Source organism: Rhea pennata, chromosome 23 (genome assembly GCF_028389875.1).
Source record: "Rhea pennata isolate bPtePen1 chromosome 23, bPtePen1.pri, whole genome shotgun sequence".
Taxonomy (NCBI): domain Eukaryota; kingdom Metazoa; phylum Chordata; class Aves; order Rheiformes; family Rheidae; genus Rhea; species Rhea pennata.
The window spans coordinates 3,150,269-3,165,906 of NC_084685.1; the positions used below are offsets into that span (position 1 = coordinate 3,150,269).

General features: G+C 42.0%; 1 protein-coding gene across 7 annotated transcripts in view; it reads left to right on the top strand.

The window, feature by feature from the left end:
* PUM1 (pumilio RNA binding family member 1) overlaps nt 1-15,638 on the top strand; it is a 74,871-nt gene that overhangs the window by 47,566 nt on the left and 11,667 nt on the right. For all 7 annotated transcript variants that reach the window (XM_062593856.1, XM_062593859.1, XM_062593860.1 and 4 more), the window contains exons 10-16: nt 1,263-1,414; nt 5,281-5,419; nt 6,896-7,039; nt 7,656-7,952; nt 10,066-10,302; nt 14,665-14,932; nt 15,489-15,618. In XM_062593856.1, the coding sequence (XP_062449840.1) occupies nt 1,263-1,414; nt 5,281-5,419; nt 6,896-7,039; nt 7,656-7,952; nt 10,066-10,302; nt 14,665-14,932; nt 15,489-15,618 (1,367 nt within the window). The remainder of the gene's footprint in view (nt 1-1,262; nt 1,415-5,280; nt 5,420-6,895; nt 7,040-7,655; nt 7,953-10,065; nt 10,303-14,664; nt 14,933-15,488; nt 15,619-15,638) is intronic.

Genomic DNA, 15,638 nt, shown 5'->3' on the forward strand with positions numbered 1-15,638 from the left:
GGTGTGAGATACAAATTTGTCCATAAAATCCTAAATTGAGGGAAATTGCAATGATTAAAAAACAAACAAAACCACACAGAACGAGAATAACCATATCACGTATGAAATTAAATATGAATGTAAAATTTGAAATGAAATATGAAATAAATATTTTGAAATGCTGCTGGATTTCACCAACTCGCAGTATTGATTGTAGGGAGCAGTAGTTCATGCAGGAGAAATCTAGACTGTTGTGCAACGCATTGCTTTTGCATTGCTTTTGTGTTACGTAGGAGTTCCATCTGAGACAAATATATGTTATTTTAAAAAGTACTTAATGTTTTCCCCCTTTTTGCTGTACCTAAGCTACAGTCAACAGTGTCTTTTTGTGTCTCCCTTTTCACTGTCATCCTCCGTTTTTCTTGGAATAGCCATTTTTCTTGGAATAATTTTAAGTCTTGAGGTAATCATCTTCGTCAGTGTCTTAAGTTTGTTCTCCTTGTGGTGTCTTGCTGACTTGAACAATATAATTAATAGAAATACTTAACTGGTTAGTATTTCAAATGCTGTTTCTGTTAATAGCTGTTTTTACTCTGCGAAAGAATGTGTGGTTCAAATTTATTAAATTCTTGTTTGTTCTGCAGTCTCAAGTACAAATGTGGGACTCTACCTTAAACAGACTAGCAAGCTTGAAGTTACTGTTGGGAAGGAAGCTGTACAACCCTTGGGATAGGGGATGTATTTGCAAAGCTATAGTAGTACTTCCTTGGAAAGGTCAGGAGAAAAATAAGATACGGAACAGATATACTAAAAATATTACTGGTTTTGCATATATGTTATTTTGGGGGAAGAACTGCACCATTCAGTGTAGAGTACTCATTTCTTCTTCCATTTATGCTAGTCTTCCCTGGTGAGAATTATTTAAGGATATAGGCTGCTTTCAGCAGCCTAAAAGAAGCCCAAAAAACAAAAAAACTCCTCCTTCATTATAAAATAAGGACTCAACAATAGAAACATGAAATTTCAGCATAATTTCAGCGGCAGAATTTGACCTGTTCTGATAAGGTGCCAGCAAGGAAAACATGAAACTTCAGGTCTGATTTGTAAGCAGTTTTCACATGAGTAACACGAAGGGCACAATCCTGTTGTGATTTGCAAAGGATTTAAAGCAGGTTGCCTTAAATTAGGATTCGGTAAATATGACGTGCGAGTATTCTTGGTGACCATTTGCTGTGTAACGGTTGTCACTGCAGAAATTTACTGAATCCCCTTTGGCATTTTAGGCCCAGCGGTTGTCCCTCACCAGTACTATGGAGTTACTCCTTGGGGAGTTTATCCGGCCAGTCTTTTCCAACAGCAAGCTGCAGCAGCCGCCGCTGCGACTAACTCGGCAAATCAGCAGACCACTCAGCAAACCCAGCAGGGACAGCAGCAGGTAAGTGGCAAAATGCTTTGCAGGTAAAGCCATTTGCAGAGGAAATGGTTTTGAAGACTTACGGTTTTGAATGACCACTTCCGACACTTGGTTGCAAGCCTTTGCTTTGGCCTTTTGAGGAAAAGGGAGACAACTGTGCACTCCATCACTTCCGTGTCGTCATGTACTTGGAGCGTGTTGCTTGCGGCGGTGAGTTGTGGTGTAGTGTTGATCTGAATTTGGTAGCAAAGATGCAGCAGATAGGAGGCAGCTCATGCGCTCTTGCTGCTCCTGACTCGGATAACCCATTCCGGAAGCTGCTGCCAAAGCAGTTGAATGGGAAGATCTTTTCTGATAGGCACAAAAACGTATGCTGATAAATCAAAGGCAGTTTTAGGCCAAATTTACATGTTTCCTGCTGAAAATAAAGATAGAAATAATGCAGGAGTAGTATGTTAAAGAGAAGAAACTGCATGAAAAGCAGAACTGAAAACAGTTTGTGTTAACTTCTTGGAACCTGCAAGCTTGTTGATCTGTGTTGCAGTCGTGTTGTTTAAGTGTGCCTTTTCGTGTTGAGTCCAAGTCCTCTCCTGCATTAGCTTTTTGGAGAAAAATCTCTTAAGAACTATACATGAGAGACCAAAACATAGTAACAGACTCTGTTACTTAGGCCTAACTGAAAAGACATGCACAGAATTTGCCACATTTGGGATAGTTAAGACCAAAGAGGTACATACGTCGGTCAAAACAACAGTTAAAAAAAAAAAAAAAAAAAAAAAAAAAAAAAAAAGTACAATAAATGACGTGACGTGAAGTTTATAGACAGATGTGTGATCACACTTCATATCAAAGGAATGGCCTGAACAGTTTATAAAAATGGTGAGCTATGAAGTTGTCATACTGGCAAAAACTCCCTTTTGGTGGAATGACCATCTTAGAAACTGGTTTTGTATTCGTCACTATTTTGAAGGCTATGGAGAACATGAAAAAGCACGTCAAATCCTAAATGTTGGCAAATGGTGTGTTCTCATCTTTAAGATGCTGTTCAATATAGGTCACACTTAACACTAGTCTTCACACCCACCCCAACCCACCCACACCCAGGGGGAAAAAAAAGGGGGGGAGTCAAGACAACAGCAGAAAGGATTAGTTTGGCATCCATGTGAGAACTTTGGGACAAAAGATGAGTGCGAAAAGATGACAAATTTGCAGTTTTTATAAGGTCAACTGTGCAGCTGCTTTACTTTAATCTACACAAGAAAGAAGAGAGTTTGATACCTAAAAGAAAACTGATGAAGCTTTTCATAGGAGCCGCTGCTTCCCCTTGAAGTGATGAATACTCAGACATGGTATCTACTTATTACAAAACAGAGCAAAGAAAGGATCATTGGGAGGTGACTGAGTGGAAATTTTTCCTAGCATATTACTGTAAATCATGTGCTCGGTGGGGTTTGCACCCTCTTAATCCACTGGCAGCGACGAAATTTTGGATTACACAGCTTGTTCTTTTACTCTTTCGTGGGAAGCTGTGTATCTTTTGATGAATCACAGTGCAATTTCTTGTTCAGTGTGTCTATACTTGGAAAATTCTGAAAGCATTTAACCTAGTTAAATTACTGACTTTAGCTAAAATAAGCATTTTAAAAGTCTGGTATTTAGTCAGAGTTGCGCCTGTTCAGTGCAGATGACACAAATGTGAATTTAGTAACTTAGTGCAGGAGAAAGTGGAATTGAAAGAGAAGAATTAACACGGAACAATAGGTGTTTTCCTTTGCTATAATGAAAAGCTGTCTTAAACATTTTATAAGGTTGTATGGCAGTATGAATTGCTATATAAATCAGCACTAAAAAAAAAAAAATCCAAACTTTCAGACTACATTGATAGCAAGAGTGAATTATTGGGCTTGGAGGTATCTAGGCAGTCTTGTTTCAGGTCTCATTCCCGTTACAGCCATGGTGGGATCGAAGCCGCCTTTCTCCTGCCAGGGCTCAGGAAGGCCTGGAAGGCAGAAGCCAAGAACTGGACTCAGATTTCTGTTAGTGACTGTCTTTCACAGCCCTAGCTAGGTTGTTTAATAAAGGACTGGTGCCTGGAAAAAAAATAAATAAAATAAAAAGTTACCTTAATGATACTACTGAGCAGCAAGGAGGCTCCTTCACCTTGACGCAAAGCGTTTCTTTCCGGTCCTCGTGCTTTTGAGACCTTACAGCAGGTAGTAATTGGCACGTGAAGTTGTTACCTGCTGCCCAGAGAACCGGTAAAGCATACAAAACCCACCGACGTTCTGCACTGTTGTAAGGCCCTTTCGGATAACGAAAGCAATGCTGTTTGACACCAGTGATTCTGGAGCAGTGATCAGAAGGAGAACGCTTTGCTCCTTGGCAAAGTTAACGGTCAAACCTCGCCGCCTGGCCGGTCACTGGCGGGAGCGGATTGAACAGACCTTCTGCTCGTGCACACGTGCCCAGGTAAAAGAGAGTAAAAACGCGTGAGACACGTTTGCTTTGGGCTTTGGCCTTCCTGCTTGGGAGCCTCTCCCCTGTAGATAAGGTGTGTGCTAAAAGAGCTTTTGCAAAGGCCATTAAAATAAAAAATATCAATCATCTGTAGCCTTTTTAGTATTTTTCATTACTTTTATAGCCATAAAGCAGGCAGGAAAGGGGTGCCACGCATGTGGTGTTTTTAATGCAAAGCTTTCTTGTGTAAGATGATAAAGTATACATCTTTTTGGATTAAACTTTTCAAAGAAGTGCTGAGGCAAATGTTTTGGAAGTCTAGAGTGATGATGCTGGGCTGTTGATTTGTGATGCTTAAGACATCTTAAGAGGGGTGGTACAGTTACAAAAACGCCTCCGTTTCCCTTCCTGCGGCCCGTCGTCCATCACGTACGTTCGGTACAGCACGCTCACGCTGCGCGTGCTTGCCGAGCGGCTGCAGCTCGTGGCGCTGCCCGCACTGGGAATAACTTAAAGAGTTCATGTCCCAGCTTTGGTGGAGATGGCCAGCTCTGAGATAGATATTTAAATTTGCTAACTTTTCGCTATCCTCTCCCTGTCAGTCAGTGTCCAGAGTCATTTTCCCCCCCCTTTTAATAGCTTTATTGGGTGATGCATACAATTCCACTGACTTGGTGCAGTGATGCTCACCGAATACCCAAAGACAGCACTTCTTTGTAATAAGCTCACCTCGCAGGCGAGTGCAGACTCTTGCATCACCACTTGGTCTGCAAAAGCAGACTGAGCCTGTCGCAAGCAATTACAGGAAAGGTCAGTTTGCCATTTGCCCTCTTGCAAGCGTATGCTAAAACCGCAAGAGCTACATAGAAAAGACCGTGTGTGACCTTCTGTCATTATTTCCAGTGAGTAAGTGTCATGTCACCGGGCCACTGTTTCAGGCGTGGGCCGGCAGGTTGGAAAAACCCGTGCTACCTTCTGTCGTCAGCCCACAGAGCCCGAGTCGGGCGTTTCTGTATTTCTGCTCAAGCGGGCTGGTTTTAAATGATGCTTTTACGTTGGAGACCAAATGTTAGCTGTAATGGGACGGATGACTTGCAAACCCTTCTAACAGGGGATGATTATTGAAAGTGTGTCAAGATAACGAAGAAGGCCAGAAGATGAAACTCTTCCAGAGCATGTTCGGTAAACTTAAGAGGGGCAATATTATTTGTATTGGGTATTCTGCTTTTATCCACAGTAGCAGCGTTAGGGCTTTTGGTGTAAAGGCCGTTCTGAGCAAAGGGGAGAGATCGTCACGTGCTAGCCGTGACGTAGCAGCCGTTGTGTACCAAAACCCGTTCAACTAGCCTGCAGCTGAGGTTCCTGGAAGCGTCTGGTTATTGTGGCTTACATCTAGGTCTCAAACACGTTGATGTTCCTGTCTTCCTCAGGTGCTACGTGGAGGAGCCAGTCAGCGTCCGTTGACCCCAAATCAGAACCAGCAAGGACAGCAGACTGATCCTCTGGTGGCCGCTGCCGCCGTCAATTCTGCCCTTGCCTTTGGGCAAGGGCTGGCAGCGGGGATGCCAGGTAGGGACCCTGAGCGGGTGGCGACTTCTCCAGAGCCCAGGAAGCGTCAAGAAAATGCTCCGCGTGGTGTTGCGTCAGCAGCGTTTGGTTTTTTTTATGGCTGTATTTCTTCGTTTTAGTCTGTATACACACAAAGAATTTTAAAGAGGTTGTTAGATGTGAACGTAGCTGTCTATGCAGCATTTAAGTTTAACAGGGTCTATTATCTTACTCCAAAGAATTGATGGCTTCCATTGAAACATGCTTTCAGGTATTTCTGTGGATCACGATAGCTTATGTGATCTGTATTTTAAGACCTCTGGGATTCCTTAGTCCCACTGATTAACTGTCTCTCCATCCCTAAAAGGTGCTTGGCTTGAGCAGGGTAAGGACTTGCCCTCCATGGTTTCTTCCAAGCAGATATTTGCTTTAAAAGAAAAGAAAGGGGGGGAGAACAACCCCACAGGGTTTAGTATAATTTGGAATTCATCAAGAGAGGACCTGTTTTATTGATCCTAGCCTAGATCCACAAGACTGTGGTACAAATGCTTTTGACACACGATATACAGAATGTTGTTGTAATTGCAAAGTGCAAAGGTGAGTGTTTGTTTTTATATGAGTTCCTGATTATTTCAGCCTCAGGTCTCCTCACTGGCAGTGTCACGTGTCTGTTACAGATTTTGTTATAAAAAGAATGTTGCTCTATTTAGCTACAAAATGAATGATAACGTGTGTTAAGTGATTTGTTATTTTACTTAATTACACGTTACTGAGGTTTTGAGGATTATATTTCGATAACAAGTATTCCTGGAGAACAGTCTTTTCTGCATGATCTCACTGTGGATTTTTTTTTTTTCTGTCAATTTACGTAGTTAGGTGCCTATACAATAGGTGTCTATACAACAGGTGTATACTGCTGAAATTCTGATGCTCTGTGCATCACCAGGATTAAAATATATTTATATATATATATTTTAATAGAAATGCATTCCTTTAAACATATATACCTTTAAGTTCTCTGTCTTGTTTGTGTGTGTGTGCACACTGAACTGCTTCAACACACAGTGGCAGAGCTAGAAGCTCAGTGTGTTTCACGTATGTGTGAAAGGCATCAGTGCACACTGTAGCTTCAGGGGAAAAGAAATATTCCTATAGCATTTTAAGAGTTTTTATGTCCTTAGTGTGTAAATACAGTTACACAGATAATGCTAATATAATTGGCTCAGGGGAAAAGCATTGCTTTGTTTACTGAAAGCTTTATTAGTGTAAAAAGTGTAGGAATGAAGATCATGAACTGTTAATACAGAAGGGATTTTTGCTTCATAAGAAGCAAAACTCTCTTTACTCTTTTCTTTCTTTTTTTCCCCCTTCCCCTTGCTCTTTTTTTCTTTTCCTTTCTGGTTTCCCTTTAAAAACCATATTAATCTTAAGATGATTGATCCGCGTATGCGTTGCGTGCCTTAACTTCAGCTGTGCATCTCTAATTTCCCTCTTCAGGTTATCCAGTACTTGCTCCTGCCGCTTACTATGACCAAACGGGTGCTCTCGTTGTGAACGCTGGGGCAAGGAACGGCCTGGGGGCCCCCGTGCGTCTGGTTGCCCCCGCTCCCGTCATCATCAGCTCCTCCGCAGCACAAGCAGGTGAGTCCTTCTCCAGCCTGGGACACCCTGCTCCATCTGTGGTGCCGGAGATGCTTCTGGTCTGCAAATAGTGGAGCTGTGGTCCACTGGTCCATCTGCGCTGGGCTGGCGATGACGACACGCTTGCCCTCACTGAGATCCCAAGCAGAGATGGCTGCTGAGAACTTATCTCTGTACTCGTGGGCTGAGCCTTGGTTTTGATGTTCACAGTGCTGCGGGATGGGTTTCGTGCATTAATGGGCAATATTGATTATTTCAAAACTCGTCTTTCTTAATTGGATATTGTTATGTCTGTGGTTTTATTGATTTGAATCTTAAACCTTAGGAGAAAGGTAACTCCCCCCCGCCCCACTTTGATCTGCCACGCTCCAGTAATAGAAACAGCAGTGGTAATAACTTGGCATTGATGGTGTTCAGTGGGTCTGCGCAAGACTTGCGGAGCCTAAGTGGAAAGCCAAGAGACTTTGTGCTGATTTTATGAGTAGGGGAGTTTTTCATCCTCAGAGCAAAAAAGAAAATCTGTAGTATATAAAAGGAACCTGCTAGGTTTCAACCTCCAAAATGGATTTAAAAAATGGATTTTTCAGCCTCTGCTTTTAATTACTTTTTCCTACAGCGGTTGCGGCGGCTGCGGCTTCGGCCAACGGTGCAGCCGGCGGCCTGGCAGGAACAACAAACGGACCATTTCGCCCTCTAGGAACTCAGCAGCCTCAGCCCCAGCCCCAGCAGCAGCCCACCAACAACCTGGCATCCAGCTCGTTTTACGGCAACAACTCGCTCAGCAGCAATTCCCAGAGCAGCTCGCTCTTTTCTCAGGGCTCTGCCCAGCCTGCCAACACTTCCCTGGGATTCGGAAGCAGTAGCTCTCTCGGTGCCACGCTGGGGTCTGCGCTGGGAGGCTTTGGAACAGCAGGTATGAGTTGGTGGCTTCTGCATGGGGTATAGGGAGCAGTGGCAATAGCCATCTGAGTCGAGATGGAAGGCTTCCTTGAAGGACTGTTTTGGCTTTAAAACCTGCAGTGCTTTCTAGTGAAACTGCTTCTAGTGGATGGGTATATTAGAAGTAACAAAATAGCAAGCTTTTTTTTTTTAGACATATTTGATGTGTTAGCGCCTTGTTGCGGCAGGTTCAGCTGTGAGTTGATGGCACGGAGGGATATTGGAGAATACAAATGTTCCACAAAGCACTTCCTTGAAATCAGGAATTGAATTCAGCTCTTTTTATATATATATATATATATATATATATATATATATATATTTTTTTTTTTTTTGAGTGTAAAATCGACAGAAAGGAGCTGACTACCGTACCAAGTTACCATGCCGCATCAGTTGCTCCTTACTGACTAGCCACATCGGGTACTTGCCCAAAATAAGTGGAAGTTTATGCCTTTTTCATGAAGTGTTAAAACAGCTTTGAATTTCCTTACATTTACTTGATGTAAACTTGAATTTCTTTACACTTGATGGAGACGCTGAACTATCAAGGCATCGGTCCCCGAGTGGTAACCTCCAGCGTGCTAACTCTTACTGCAGAGTAATGGCTAAGCAACTTTATCATCTGAAGTGGTTTTCATGCATTGCTTTGAGAATTGTTTGTATCCTAAGCAAAGCAAGTCAGTCTGGCTGCAAGAAAAAATTACATCAAAATCAACCACGTATATATTTGTTAGGCAGTTGAAGACAAAGATTTTCTGAGTAAAAGTAAACTAGAAGGGTGTCTGTGGGTTTTTCCCTGTTTGTTTCTTTCTTTTAATTAGAGCAGTTGTTTTAATTGCTATTTAGTCTTAGAGGTGGTAATTGTATCCTGACTTTCCTGCTTTCATCAATCTGAAGGGCAAGTTAAAGCATGCCTTTTAAAGCTGGTCTGTCCAGTGATAGATATGCTATCACTGGATCAAATCACAAGTTTTTCAGTAAGTTATTCTAAATATTTTTCTTACACCCAGCTTGAGAATTTGAACCATCTTGGATTCTGGTAAACGCAGCCTTTGCTTCTTTCTTTTCAGTTTATTCAGCTAATTGGATTCAATGACTGGTTTGCACAAAGCTGAGATGCACAAACTTATTTTCCCTCAATCCATGAATAAAAATGTGAGGCTGTTGGTTCTGGAGCTTGGTGTGCAGATATGAAAAACGCCTAGTTCATTACAGGCAACAATTTCACTATTTATCAAACAACATTTTAATGCAAAATTGATTTTTTTTTCCTTCCTCCCTTAAGTACACAGCTCACAGCTCATTCAAGGAGGTTTTATTTAACTTGCAAGAAAACTCTTAAAGGAAAAAAAAATAAAAAGATGGTTTAGTGTGTGTTAAATTGAATTCTGATTCTCATACCAATAATGCTTGATGCAAATAGGAGTAAAGAAATGACTCCTCAGCTGTTTTCTAACAAAGTGAAAGGTGAGAAGATTCTAAGTGAACATGCACTAAGCTATACATCCTCTTAAGTAAACATGAATAGATTAAAATCTTTGTGTTGGATCTGTTCTATCTCTGATGGTCAAAGAATAAAAGTGAGTCACAGCTTGTAAGGAGATCTAATATCTTCTGTTAAACTAAGTGATATATATGCTTAGGGGAAAAAACAGCTTTGAAGTAAACAACCCCTTTTCTGAAGAATCAGAAGCAAAAAGCACATGTGCCCAAAAGCCAAAATGTTCACTGTAATCTCTCATTCTATCGCTTCCTTCACATACGTTCCATCTTGATCTTTTCTGCTTTTAGATATTTTGGGCTGTATTTATTGATGTGTTTTACTGGTGTGAAAACTGCCCAAGTACAAGTGCAAAGACAGAATTAAAGCTTAATATTTAAATCAAGGATTTCTGCTTGATCATTAATAACATGATTTTAATTACTGTATTTCACTTGGGCGCACACATTGCTTTTAGGATAACAACAGCCTAGCGCAGTGCAGTTGTACATAGGTGCTGCTGCATTGCTGTCTGTTTTGAAAGCATCTTTGGTTGTCCTGTGCGGCTTGTTCACATTGCTCCATTTTATTTTCTTCCCTTCTTCAGTTGCTAACTCCAACACTGGCAGTGGCTCTCGCCGGGACTCCCTTACAGGGAGCAGTGACCTGTACAAGAGGACATCCAGCAGTTTGACACCTATAGGACACAGTTTTTATAATGGCCTTGGGTTTTCCTCTTCTCCTGGACCTGTTGGAATGCCTCTGCCCAGTCAAGGACCTGGCCACTCTCAGACTCCACCACCTTCCTTATCTTCGCATGGCTCGTCTTCAAGTTTAAACCTGGGTAAGAGCCCCTGCTGCTGGGTTGGTGCGATGCGTGCGGTCCAGTTGCCATTCAGAGCTGCTATTCCTGGGCAATTTTCAAAAGTAACCCCACAAATCTTTGCCTTATCAAAAGCACATCAGTGTGTGGGAGTAAAAGCTGCATCTTCCATAATTTCTTAAAGTTGGGCCAGAACTTCTACATACCATAAAATAAAATTTAAAAATAAATAAAGCATATATTAAATAGTAAAGTAGTGCTCTTCTGAACTACCCAAAGTGTTCATTTTCAGGCCAAATGAACAAACAACATGAGTCATTCTTTACATTTGCGCAAAATAATTAAGTATTTGCTCTGAACATTACTTCATCTTAGTTCTGTCAAATATCTGTCTGCATATAACAAAACACCTGGTTATCTGAGCACTTCTTTTGCATAGCATTTGATGCATAAGACCACGCATGCATATTTATTATGTTTATTACACGTGTGTGATAAACTTGATGCTAGCTAAAGGTTAAGATAGAGTGGTAATAAATACACATTTTCAGCTTCAGTTTAGATTTAACATCTTTCAGAGGTTTAATAGAATTGGAAGGGTTTTTAGCTTTATTTATGCGGTTGTACAGTCCTTATGCTGACAGCTAAATAGCTACAATAAATTAATGCTGCAGACTAACCAGATTCAAAATCTGGCACTAGGAGAAGACTGTTGCCCCTGCAGGCAAACAAAAGAGAATGAATCTTAAAAACTGGATCAGAGAAAGGTTAATCTGTTCAAGAGCAAACACTGGTAAGAAAGTGGAATTACCATTTAAATAAATGGACTGTGCCCCAAAGCAGTTAGCATGGGCCTTCCCATTTTAACAAAATATTCCTCTCCCTATAGCCAGCTTTTCACTGTGGCTGACTTTGTGCTCAGCAGTTTTGTGAGAGAAATCTCTTAAATATCTCTGTGTGGTTTTCACCTTAGAATGTGTACAAGGTCATTTAATTTTTTTTTCCAAGTTTTTTTTTCATCTATAATGCAAGACAAGTTATAGTTTTAAATGAAGTCAGGGTTGCCTTTGGTTAGAAGATAAATTTTAGAGCTCCAAAAAGAGCAGAGGTATTGTTTTTTCTTTACATGAAGCATGAGGCTGCCTCCTTTATGTGTTTGAGCTCAGTATCAAAAGTAGTTTGTGCTAAAGAGGGTGAGAAGAATTTTTAAATGTCTAAAAATTAAAAGGCACATGGGAACACCCAAACTGGTTGTTTGCAAAGTTAAAATTAGAGCAGTCAGCTTTCAGACGGAGTCCTGTTACTGTATTACGTGAGGGGGAGCCAGTGTGGAGGAGGTGCTTCAAGTAATTTGATTTCAGGAACACAGGATGACAGATGAAGCTGCCATTGAATCTGATTTGCAATCAGAAAATTCATGGTTAAATGTTGCATAAGCAAGGCTTTGACTTTGTCATGTTTCGTGGATGTGGAAGTCATTCCTCTGTTGGTTTTGGGTGCTGTGCAAAACAGGGGAGTCGGCTCCTGCCTGCTCTTTTGACTTTTTGAAAACTCACAGCTATGACAAATGGTGTGTATTTATCAAGTTAAGTTTTTTTCCTGGTGTTGTGAAGTGCCTTTGTGAAATATCTGGGCAATTTGCAAGTACCTGAAATAACACGCAAGCAGTTTTTGCAAAAAGAACTACTGGAGGAATCCTGGACTTAGCTAAACAATGTGCTTTAAACTCAGAGGTGTCTACAGCATATGCAACTTTGCATAGACAGGATAATATATCTGTAGATAAACTTTCACTTCTGTGTCAAAAAGTGAAAACTGACTGGGGAGCTGGAAACCAGTTAGCTGTGACGAAGTGGGAGGGCATCCCGGGGGCTGCTGGCTCCTGCCCGTCCCAGCCTCCGTGCCAAGCCTTCCCGAGGGGCAAACGGCAGCCCCGTCTGCCGTGCCTGCTTTCTTGCAGAGCTCTCTTCTCATCTTTTGATTTTTTTTTTTTTCCTCCAGCTGTCTCTTCTTTCTCATACCAGGACCCTTCTGCATTTCAGGGCAACTTGGGGACCCTAGGAGTTTCCACTGCAAGCTTGCTTGAGAAGTGTTTTGTTTTGAGGCAGCAGCTTTTGTGTTCCCTCCCCTGTTTTTCTTTCATTTTTTCCACTCCTTGACACATTCTTTTTTTGCCCCCCCCTCAAGTTCAGTAATTCTTTCAGATTAATATCTGTTTCATAAACTGTCCTGGCAAGTGTTGAGAAGATGACTTACCATTGCAGAATAGCTAGTTACAGCCACAGTGCGAGTCTGAATAACATTTCTGCCTTGGAGGCACCAGGGTAAAGAGTCTGTGCTCTTAGTGCTCCCCGGAAGTAGATTTTTCTTTATATATCCCAGGTGCTTTGAAGCAAATAGTCGTCGTCTTTTAGCCACTGTACTGTTTGAAGACTCATGCTGCATCTATCACTTCTATATGATATGCCCCAGACCAGTTAGCGTTGCTGCAGCGTACTGTACTGGTTTGCTGTCATGTGTATGGAGTGAAATGCTGAGCATGGGCAGCTTGGCATTAGCATGACTGGACGTCTTGAAAGAGTTGGTGGATGTGCTTTTGAGGTTTGTTTTGGGGGCAGACACAGGAGAAACTGAAGTGCCACACCAGCATTTTCCAGGAGCCAAAAAATCTTTGGGATTTTTGCCCCTTTAGTGCCTTGCTGAATGTCTGTCTTACATCTTAGTGTCTCCAAGAGGTTCAGTAATACGTCTTCCAACCTCTGTGTACTCCTCTTGAACCAGAAGCTCTTTTATTGGGTAGCAATGTGTAAGATTGCATCTAAATTTTCTTTAGCAACAGCAGCTGGCAGAGAGACCTTGCGCTGCCAGTCACACAGTGGCCCAAAGCAGTTGAGGTCCTCCAGGGTTCCTGATGGTCGTCATTGGTTGCCAGATGGTTTCCAAAAGTCACAGACTTAGGAAACTTGTACCCCCTCCGCTGCAATCTGTAATTCTCAGAACAGCACTAAGCACTATGAAGAAATCTGCGATCAGCTTCTCTATCAGAGGAAAGAGAGACGGACAGAAAACCTGAGTAATTCACTACTCGTTCTGAATCTCCAAAAAGATGAAAAGATTTTGGTCTAAAACCTCTGATAGAGAGGACTTCCTCTGTATACGCTCTCCTTTCCGTCCTAACTAAGAGATGAGGCCGAGGTCATGCAGTTCAAGTGCTAAACCCTTTCCTTTTATAGCAGTTTGCAGGAGATGATAAGGAAATACTGTTTTCCACTTTAGGGAGACCTTCCAGGTCTCCCCTCTCCTGCTTTGCAAAGGCTGCTTGCCCACGCTTTGCCCTTGCTGCCTCTCGGAGGCTGTTCAGATGGCAGGTTCCCTATTGATCAGAGTATTTTTCTTGGGAGGACTCTGTCCCGCTCACCTAAAATCATACTCAGCAAGGCAGTTTGTGATGTTCAACCAGTAGAGGGATCCCGAGCCCTACAAGAGGAGAAAAAGGGCTCTGCAATACTGCAGAAGCTCTGAGAAGTGACCCGACTGAGCAAACCTGGAAAGAGAGCAAATTGCAGAAATTACAGGTGCGAAAACAACATTTTCAGTGTTAAGTTGGTTACTACCAGCACCTGCAGGTTCCTAACTAAATGAAGAATCATTTCCTATTCCCTGCTGTTACACTGCTTTACTCAATGAGTGTCTTAACATAGATGAAAGCTTTAACAGCATTTGTGAAAGCACAGGACTTGTGATGTATTTATTGAGTTTTATTTGTTGTTGTTCAGGCTTGTCTATGTGACATATACCTGTACTTAACAGAATAGAGAGCGACTTTTTAAATCTCAAATTGTTTTACTTGTTCCTTGCTGCCTTTCTATTGCCTGATGTCTTTTTACTTCCCTTCCCATCACCCCTGCCACCTCTTTGGTTTCTTTTAAATTAGTCTTTCACATGGCAACAAGACAGGTGAAAAAAATGAGGATAGGGATAAGGTAATTATGAAACAACAAGTTAGCAAAAAATCCAGGGAGAGGAATTGATGTTTTTATCCATTCTACACGCTTTTCGTGCAGAGTCAGGAGCAGGAGTTGTTACAGCCTGTTCTTTGCTGAAATCTGTAGCTCGTCCTTGCTTAATACGATGGTGCCGCGTTAAGGAGCTGTACTGGAGCATGTCCCCACCTAAATTATTTCTGGGGCAGTTCATCTAGCTTGTTTGGAAGCACTTGCTAGCTGAACCATGTCAGAACTCCATTTAGGGTTGTTTTGTGTTTTTTTAAAAAAAGTAATTTAGAAGTAAAATGGCCTATATGAGTTGTGCAACCTTCTGTGAATTAATTTCTCAACCACTTTCCTTTATCATATGAAGCACCCTTATTTTTATAACTTGCAGGAGGGCTCACAAATGGGAGTGGCCGTTACATCTCTGCTGCTCCTGGAGCTGAAGCCAAGTATCGCAGCGCAAGCAGTGCCTCCAGCCTCTTCAGCCCCAGCAGTACACTGTTCCCTTCATCTCGCTTGCGCTATGGGATGTCTGATGTTATGCCCTCTGGCCGAAGCAGGCTGCTGGAAGACTTTCGCAATAACCGGTACCCTAATTTACAGCTGAGGGAAATTGCTGGGCACATCATGGAATTCTCCCAAGACCAGCATGGATCCAGGTGGGATTAAAACCCTTGTGCCGTGGGAAACTTTTGAGACAGCTGCTCTTTGATTTAGCTTAGTTTGCAGTTTGTGTCGCAAATCCTGAAGCAAAGAGATGGAATGGAGAAAAGGAGGTGTGAGAAAGAAGCCAAACAGTGTAACACTGACCCTCCTTTATATAGATCATATGCTGTCAGAATTTGTCTCCAAAAGTTTTCCTCTCCAAAGAGCAGCTTGCTTTCTTCATATTTTTCCTGGTAGTACCACTGGCTTAGCTTAGCTCTTTTATTTTAAGGAACTGTGTGCATATGAGACCTTGCTGTATTTCTCTATTGAGATTTGCTTTGCTTGAAATGAAGAGATTTTGGGCTACTGACCAGTGACCTAGCCATAGACCTCGTGACTGTCACCACCCAAGGTTCCAGATAGCTGCAGCACATGGGAACAGCCAAGCCTGTTTGCAAAGGAAACTATGTTTTAAAGAGGGTGTATGAGGCTTTTGAGTGGACTTACGATAACAAATGTGGTGGAGGGTGTATGTGCTGGTAGGATCACACCAACCCTGTTTTTCAGATTTATTCAGCTGAAACTGGAGCGTGCTACCCCAGCAGAACGTCAGCTTGTGTTCAATGAGATCCTCCAGGCAGCTTATCAATTGATGGTTGATGTGTTTGGAAATTATGTCATCCAGAAGTTTTTTGAGGTAAGTCCTGTTTGCTAGTC